At 41.2% G+C, this 9403-nt stretch overlaps 1 protein-coding gene across 3 annotated transcripts in view; it reads left to right on the top strand.

The window, feature by feature from the left end:
* RBM18 (RNA binding motif protein 18) overlaps nucleotides 1-9403 on the top strand; it is a 25905-nt gene that overhangs the window by 4648 nt on the left and 11854 nt on the right. For all 3 annotated transcript variants that reach the window (XM_011989463.1, XM_011989464.1, XM_011989465.1), the window contains exon 3: nucleotides 8115-8241. In XM_011989463.1, coding sequence (XP_011844853.1) covers nucleotides 8115-8241 — 127 coding nt within the window. The remainder of the gene's footprint in view (nucleotides 1-8114; nucleotides 8242-9403) is intronic.

The raw sequence follows: 9403 nt of genomic DNA on the forward strand, positions 1-9403 counted from the left end.
TGTTGACCAGGCTGGTCTCGAACTTCTTACGTCAAATGATCCACCCACCTTGGCCTCCCAAAGTGTGGGATTACAGACTTGAGCCACCGTGCCAGGCCGAAAGCAAGTTTTGAGCATATCATCAGTCCTAGAAGTTACTCCCTTTGGAACAGTGTTAAAGACAAAGGGAGGCCAGGCACAGTGACTCACGCCTATAATCCCAGCACTTTGGGAGAACGAGGCAGGTGAATCACCTGAGGTCAGGAATTTGAGACCAGTCTGGCCAACATGGTGAAACCCTGTCTCTACTAAAAATAAAAAAATTAGCCAGGCATGGTGGTGTATGCCTGTAGTCCCAGCTACTTGGGAGGCTGAGGCACAAGAATCGCTTGAACCTGGGAGGCGGAGGTTGCAGTGCACAGAGATTGTGCCACTGCACTCCAGCCTGGGTGACAGAGGGAGACCCTGTGTCAAAAAAAAAAAGTGAAGAGAGGAGATGAGGAAACCTGCTTCTTTGAGTGTGACATGAGACAAGGTATATATGAGAATTAGGATTAGGAAAGAGGAAAAAAAGGATATAAACTTATAAATCAGGATTATAACAAAAAGTTCCTTAAACCTACTCAAGCTCATATCAGCCAAATGTAAATACATTTAATTCCCTTAGAAATTATGATGGTATTTAAGATGTGTTGCCCATATATTATGTTATCTTGGTCACAGGGACCCTCGAGTAGATTGCATTTATTTCGGTTCTCTTTTATGGTTCATGGCTTTTGAGGGTGACTTTATGAATCTGAACAACCTCTCAACTAACGTCTTTTCATCAAAGAAGTTTTTTCCATCATCCAAAACCCAAGCTATGAGGGAATGCTCATAGTGCTTTCCATTCCCACCTCTGCCTGTCTAAATGGAAATCTAAAGCGTGGAAACAACGTTGGTTGTGTTGGCCGCACTTCTCTGTAATGAGACTTTTGTTCTAATTGTGTCCTGCTGCTTGACAGGAAGATTCAAATGGGCATTTGCCACCTCAGTTTATGTCATAAGTTGGAGTGTGTGGATGTTTTTTTCCAATTAGAACACTGGCAGAAAAAAATTGAATCAGAACTTTCCCACTGATATCTCCGCTCTTTTTACATCAGGCCAGAGGTAGACATCAAGTAATAAACTGTAGATCAGAGCGTGCTGGCTGGAAGTGCTGGGCTTTCCCTGTGGCTGGTTTCTCCACTTCTGTATCACCAAAGACCATTTTTATTATTTTTTTTCCTATGGATTCTTTTTTGTTTTGTTTTGTTTGTTTGTTTGTTTGTTTCACAGCTCTGTCACCCAGGCTTGAGTACAGTGGCACAATCATAGCTCATGGCAGCCTGGAACTCCTGGGTAGCTGGGACTACAGGTGCTCGCCACCATGCCTGGCTAGTTTTTTGTTTTTTGCTTTTGTTTTGTAGAGACAGGGGTCTCAGTATGTCTCTTAGGCTGGTCTCAAACTCCTGGGCTCAAGCGATCCTCCTACCTCAGCCTCCCAAAGTGTTGGGATTACAGGCATGAGCCACTATGCCTGGCCATCCTATGGATTCTTTACCTTAAAACATTTTATCTGTCAAACAGACTGGTTTATTAAATTGTAATAAATTTATGCTTAAAGATAAAACTACCACCAAGCGTGGTGGCTCACACCTGTAATCCCAGCACTTTGGGAGGCTGAGGTGGGTGGATCACAAGGTCAGGAAATCCAGACCATCCTAGCCAATGTGGTGAAACCCTGTCTCTACTAAAAATACAAAAATTATCCAGGCATGGTGGTGGGTGCTTGTAGTCCTAACTACTCAGGAGGCTGAGGCAGGAGAATCACTTGAACCCAGGAGGAGGAGGTTGCAGTGAGCCGAGATCATGCCACGGCACTCCAGCCTTGGCGACTCTTTATCTCAAAAAAAAAAAAAAAAAGGAAGAAATAACTACCAGTCATAGCTTATGGTTAACATAAAATGTTAATATTACCTCATTTAATTTACTTAATTACAGCAAAGGAACCTGACATTTTAGTAAAGTAAATCTTATCTTGTAGAAATAGATGATTTCCTTCCGTGTTTTTGAAATACAGAAACTTCTGGATCTTGTTCCTCTCAGGGCATGTAATGGTGAGCCTGGATGAACTATAAAATACAGTCATTCCCAAACATTGAAGGATTACATAATGAAACTTATGTGAATATATGGTACCTGTCTTGGAGTGCAGTCTCAAAAAGTATTGCTTGAATCCAAATCTCTAAACTTCTAATGACTCTTTAATAGAAATTTGCAGAGCATCCTCCAGCTTTCCTGTTTAAACCTACCTTCTGTCCACATATTGCTGCCAGTTCCTGCCATTTCCCCATTCAACAGACCCTTCTTCCCAGTCTCTTTCCTATATGTGTCCCTACTCTCTACCTGATCTCTTTTATAAACTGATTTGAATACCTCTCCCTTTCAAATATTCTTTTACCTCTTGTTAGAAGACAATATAAACTTACTGTCATGAATGAATATGTAAAACAATGGCAATTTTTTAAAATAACCACTTTTCCACCCAGTTTTTTAGTTTATTCTGTGTTTATTTCTAGTCATTCTATGTGTGTGTGCCTGTTGGTTATTAATCTGAGTCCTGCTCAAGTTGCGCTAGGATGTCTGTCAGCCTCCTCCCAACAGAATATGCGTTTCTGACTGTCTAGCACTCTAATATTACTCTTCTTGTTTGTTTGTGTTCACTCTCTGGTTGTACTACTGACCATTTTAGGGCTATGTTAGATGCCAGAAATATTTGTATGACTAAATAGATCTTGGAGATTGGGATTCGAGGGAGTGATGATGCATTCTTGTTTATGGAGGTAGTACATTCCAAACCTATGTTCTTTCCACTATATTCTGATTCCTGTCAACTATATTATATGTAATAATTTCTTACCTACAGAATAAGAATGTTCAACTAAATGATCTGAGCATTACTTCTAGCTCTAATACCATATGAATCTCTCTTACGTAACCCCTTAAAACTTTGTGAGGTAAGTGGAACAAATATTGTTTTCCCTATTATATAGGAAATGAAGAGTGAAGTGAGTTGGCTCAGTATACTGAAGTAGTTAATGATAATTTCCCACTGCCTAATTTAGTGTTGTTTGCACAAATATTCTAATTTTTGAACAGTCATAATCAAAAGTATCCTATTTTAAATCTTAAAATGTAAGGTTTTCTTTTTCATTGTTATGAGACCCAATCTAACTGTAAGTGTAAGCAGTACCTCTGAGTATCATTATTAGTGCCATCCACAAAGAAGCTGAAAAACTTAATGATCTAAGGCATTATCTATTTTCTACACTGTGGTTTTCTTTCTTTTTTTTTTTTTTTTTTTTCTGGAGACAGAGTCTCGCTGTGTCCCCCAGGCTGGAGTGCAGTGGCGCGACCTCGGCTCACTGCAAGCTCCGCCTCCCGGGTTCAAGCCATTCTCCTGCCTCAGCCTCCTGAGTAGCTGGGACTACAGGCGCCCACTACCGCGCCCGGCTAATTTTTTGTATTTTTAGTAGAGACGGGGTTTCACCGTGGTCTCGATCTCCTGACCTTGTGATCCGCCCACCTCGGCCTCCCAAAGTGCTGGGATTACAGGCGTGAGCCACCACGCCCGGCCAGTTTTCTTTCTAAAAGGGATAATACTGACTTTCTTTTTCAAGTATTAGATGTGCTGTGTAAAATGCCAAATTTGTAGCCACTGTATTATGCATATGGAAGTATGAAAGAGAACAAAGCCCATAGAAATGCTAAGAGAAAGAGGATTCTGAGTGGAGGGAAAATCGTAAATAAAGGCCTATAAGTAGGAGTAAGAAAGATTGTTATGTGTAAGTAGATAATCAGGAAGATCTTTCTGACTTAAGCAAAGTTTGAATACTGGATGGGAATGAAAATAGTGGCTGCATTGATAGAATACTCTCAGGTTAAGACAGGGTCTTTAAAATTCATTCAGACAAGTCTGAATTTCATGAAAAAGAGACTCATTGTGGGTGTTTAGTGGGAGACTGACATCATGAAGTGATGTGGGTTTGGTTGTTGTTGTTGTTGTTTTGTTTTAGAGACAGAGTCTCACTCTGTTGCCCAGGCTGGGGTGCAGTGGCTCAATCTTAGCACACTGCAACCTCCACCTCCCAGCCTCAGGCAATCCTCCCACCTCAGCCTCCCAAGTAGCTGGCTGTACAGGCGTGTGCCACCACACTCAGCTAATTTTTTTTGTAGAGATGAGGTCTCACTATATTGCCCAGGCTAGACAATGATGTGTTAGTAGAGAAATTTTACATCAATATGTAGGATGAATTGGAAGGGCAGAAACTGAAGATGAAGATTCACTGAGAGAGATCGCCATGAACTAGTCTTGCCATCAGTTATCACCTAGATAGAGACAGTGAACTTGGAGACTGATGAGTGAGTCTGAGATGAGGAAAGTGATTGAAGTGGAGTGGAAGGTTGAGGTGATCCTGAGATTTCTTACCTGAGGAATATAAAAAGATCATGTCCCCCCTGACCGGAGGGATAGCTGGAAGGATCATCAGTTTTGTGGCAGGGAGGAATTCAGTTTGCGGTATGTTAAGTAAACTTAAAAGCAGTGGCGAGCCATCCAGGTGGAAATGTCCTCCTGATACAGACTTTCAGGGATAAACTAGGTAAGCTGGAATGCAAGGGAAAATAAACGCATGAGCATGCGAGAAGAGTGTGTTCACCCCGGAAGAAACCTGTTTCTCTCTCAGCCTGTTCCTTATGTCTCCTCATTGTCCATACTTCTTTTTATGACTTGGTTTACATGAAATGGCCTTCACTGTTTGGTTACTTAAATTGGAAACACAACAAGACCATTTAATAATGTACTTAGCATAAAACATAAATACCCATCTCATAGTAATTTCTATATACATTTATAAAGAAAATTTTCTCTACAACAAATTGTGCACCAAAAATAATCTTAAATGTCATTTCATGGGCTTCCAATTGCCTACAACATGAAATTAAAATTTCCTCAGCCCCTGACATCCTTCACAACCTGTCCTCTGCCTACCTTTCAGCCCCATCTTACTGGCTACCCCCACTCTATTCCAATGGATCAGACCCTTTTTCACCTTTGTCTTTGCACATTGCTTAGTACTCACTCACACTGACACAACCCAGTCACAGATACCATTCCTTTCATGAAGCTCTCCTTAACCACCACCTTCCCTGCACCGTTGGTCTTCATTCTGTGTACTCATATTCATCCCCTCTGTGTACAAGCATCACATTGTTTTGTAATTGTTTGATTACGTCTCTCTCTCTATTAACTAGAATGTGAGGTCCTTGAAGGCAGGAACCTAGTTTTATTCATCTGCATAGCCCATATGCCTGCTTGGCTCTAGACACATTGTAGGTATCTGTTTTAACATTTGTATAGCTTAATTACTTCTGTACCATTAGGCAGAAAAGCTGTCTTAAAGACCAATTACAGAAAACACTGATTAAGTTGCAGATATATGTGTGGGGCTGGTGTGCTAATTTTCTAGCTCCTGAAGGCTGCAGGGCGCACATTTCATTAAGTGAAGCAAGCCTATGCTGAGTAGTGTGCTCTCCCGCACTTCAGCAGCAGATAAAAGTGCTTGCAGATGTGAAAGCAAGATCCTTCAGGCTTTTTTCACTATCAGAGCCTGCAGTTCCCATCTCCAGGAAGCAAAATAGTAAACATTTCATTTCTTTTGTTTCGGTGTTCCGATAGTTTTAAGAAATTATCAAACAAGAAAAGAAATCCTGGAGAAGTTGAAAGACACAGACCTAAGCAGATGTTCCTGGAATCTTAAGGTCGCACTTCTTGGGCAGAATGTATTTGTTAGCTTTACAAAGAGTAATCTTTTGTCAGTGTGTGTTTTTTTTTTTTTTTTCTGAGTAAATTAAAATTCATTCCTTAGGAAATGCCAATCGTGTTACCTTCCTGCTATTAAGTAGAATGGAGCTAATGAAAAGATGACCAGCCCACAGTAGCCTTAGATTGTTTTTTTGGTTGTTTTTTTGTTTTGTTTTGTTTTGTTTTTGAGATGGAGTCTTGCTCTGTCATCCAGGCTGGAGTGCAGTGGTGCTATCTCAGCTCACTGCAACCTCCGCCTCCCGGATTCAATCGGTTCTCCTGCCTCAACCTCCTGGGTAGCTGGGACTACAGGCATGTGCCACCTCGCCCGGCTAATTTTTTTGTATTTTTAGTAAAGACAGGGTTTCACCCCATGTTAGCCAGACTGGTCTCGAAGTCCTGACCTCAGGCAATCCACCTTGGCCTCCCAAAGTGCTGAGATTACAGGCGTGAGCCACTGTGCCTGGCCTAGATGTATTTATTTTTTTTTATTTTTTTATTTTTCAGAATAGGTTTGACTCCCCATTCTGTGGCAGCTGGCACGGCGTTAAGATTTGGATGGGTTTAGTAATTGGAAGATGCAGCTGTGAATTAAATATCCTGGGGGAGACTCTTCTCGCCCATCTTTGTGTGTGAGAGACTCACCCTTGCTGTAAGCCTATTTAAAAGTCAAGTAAAACCACACATTTGCACTTAAGGTGTCTTCCTTTCCCCTGAAGTCACTTCCTACATACTCTCTAGTGGTTGAGGTGTCCTGATGGGAGTTGGGAAGTTGGAAAGCAGGAAATCATGGTTGTTTTACCTTTCAAAATAGACCAGATTAATATCCACAATATGCCTTGGGATCCTTGCATTTGTCGCAGTAAACCTGTATTATGTCTTTCTTGTTCCACTGTGTCAGACGCTCGATCCAGGATAATGGACTTGCTTGTTGATGTGCATTAGTATCAAATTTAGTGTAGTGTATGGTCCATTTCATATCTTTCTGCCTCCCAAAGGAGATTCTTGCTCAAGAATAAAATTTTGATGAGTTTCTCTTAGAAAACAATGTGAATATAAATGTGGCTATAACGACAACTTTACTGACTCCCTGTGGGGTAGAATTCCCAGTAATAACAGATTTAGCATGTGGGCTGATACCTTTTTAGTATCACAGGGACAGCATTGTTTAGAGAAAACCTTGACTCCATTTGAATAGCACGGAGGATGCCAGGAGGAAGGCCAAAGGGAAAGGAAACGGGAGAGCTGTTGGTTTGTCTCACCCCCACATCAGATGACAGGAAGTCGGAATTGAGATTGGCCACAGCAACCTGTTAAGGCCACATCTGTTTGAATAACTTAAAAGCTCTATAGAAACCAAGTAAGTTTTGGAGTAAGGAATTTAAGAAGAGGATGAGGGGCAGAGTGGTAAGCAATAGCTTGGAGTGAACATCCTGCCAGGAGTAAATTTCTTCCTTGACCATCTGTATTCTTTACTTGACTATACCCTAGAGTATAAACTGTTTCACAGCAACTGAGGTTGGTTAGTTACCCATAGCTGGATGATTTGTAGGACTGACCGAGTTCCCCTGCCCTTTGTGAAACCGACCTCAGTCGCATAGTTGTTCCACATTGTCCTAATGTTCAGTCATATCAGTCGTTGAAACTCTCAAGTGCTATGGAAGTATCACTAGCTGTGGTTTGATTAATGGTAGAGTTGCTCACAAGTGCAATTTGGGTCTAAGAATTAACTACAAAATCAAATAGGAAGATCTTCCAGGACTGTTTTTTTTTGTTTGTTTGTTTGCATGAATGCATATGTGTTTGTTACTTTGCTTATTTTTGAGATAGGGTAGGCTTTGGCTTTTGGAGGGTGGGTATGTGTTTCTAATGGAGTTATAGTTATTCACAAATGCTATTTCATTGCCAAGGAATTACAAATAAATAAATCAACACTATTTTTGAGCTCTTCAACAAAAGAAAAACAAATAGGGCTTGTAGGCCAGACAGCTGTTTGTAAGGTGTGGTTTTTTTTTTTGGTATTTTTGTGTTGGACAGATGCATAGCCATGACAATTCTAGTTCCCATTCCAAATAGAGGCAAACAACTCTGTTTGCCAAATAAACTAACATAGCAGTTTAGAGGAAGGCAGGGGGCTGGGGTGAGAGATTTCATCCCTGGGGTAAATTATCTCCTGCTTTTGTCTCACACTTCAGGCTGAGTGGCCAACAGAATTCCCAGAGCATACTCATGGACTCTTCTTTCTCTGCAGATACCACCTCCTCAAGCTCCTCCAGAAGTTTGGCAAAGTAAAGCAGTTTGACTTCCTCTTCCACAAGTCAGGTGCTTTGGAGGGACAGCCTCGAGGCTACTGTTTTGTTAACTTTGAAACTAAGCAGGTAATTAAGCTTTCTCCCCATTTTATAGTATTTATCAAACTCTGTCATAATTATTTGTGCATCTCTCTTGCCTACTAGAATAGCAGTTCCCTGTAGGCAAGAGCCATGTCTGATTCATCTGTGTGCCTTACATTGAGTCCTAAAAGAGATCCTCAGTAAACAAATGAATTAGTGACTTTCACAGTTCACTCTCCCTTGGCCAAGGTTTAAGGCAACTGACTGACCTACATTTTTGACCAAATGCATTGGGATGCCCACATTGAGCACATGTACATCCCCCTCTCTATTCTCTTTTGTTTGTTGCTTTACTGGCTGGCCAACTGACAAAGCCTTCTTTTCTTTCAGTAGTTTTGCCCTGTGGTACAGAAACCTACCTGTGATGAGACACCCATAAAGACTCTTTTATTATTTCTTCTCAAGGTCTCAGAACAAATGCATATAAATTTTAATGTATGTAGAAGAGAGCATTCACCTTCAACCATGATATATACATGGATCTCCTTGTATTAAAATTTAGTCCTTGAAGTGGAAGTACATTGATAAAGAAATTGAATTTGATTGTTACTAAATGTAGAGATGCTGCATAGTACTTATAAATTTATTCATCATATGTAAGAACATCGCATAGTTAATGTTATGTTAATAATTTGGGCCTGGCTCACACCTGTGATCACAACTACCCAGGAGGCTGAGATGGGGAGATTGTTTGAGACCAGCCTGGGCAACATAGTGAGACCCTGTCTCTAAAAAAAATTTTTTTAATTATGTGTGATGGTGCACCTATAGTCCTAGCTACTTGGGAGACTGAGGCAAGAGGATCACTTGAGCCCAGGAATTCAAGGCTGCAGCAAGCTATGATCACACCACTATACTCCATCCAGCCTGGGCGACAGAGCAAGACTCCATCTCATAATAATAACAATAATTTGTATGAGTGTTTTTCTTTATTCTGAAATTAATGTGTGAACATTATAGATGAAAATATAGATAACTGGCCGGGTGCAGTGGCTCACTCCTGTAATCCCTGCACTCTGGGAGGCTGAGGCGGGCGGATCACGGGGTCAGGAGATCGAGACCATCCTGGCTAATATGGTGAAACCTCGTCTCTACTGAAAATATAAAAACAAATGAGCTGGGCCTGGCGGCGGGCGCCTGTAGTCCC

This window comes from Mandrillus leucophaeus, unplaced genomic scaffold (assembly GCF_000951045.1).
Source record: "Mandrillus leucophaeus isolate KB7577 unplaced genomic scaffold, Mleu.le_1.0 Scaffold354, whole genome shotgun sequence".
Classification (NCBI taxonomy): domain Eukaryota; kingdom Metazoa; phylum Chordata; class Mammalia; order Primates; family Cercopithecidae; genus Mandrillus; species Mandrillus leucophaeus.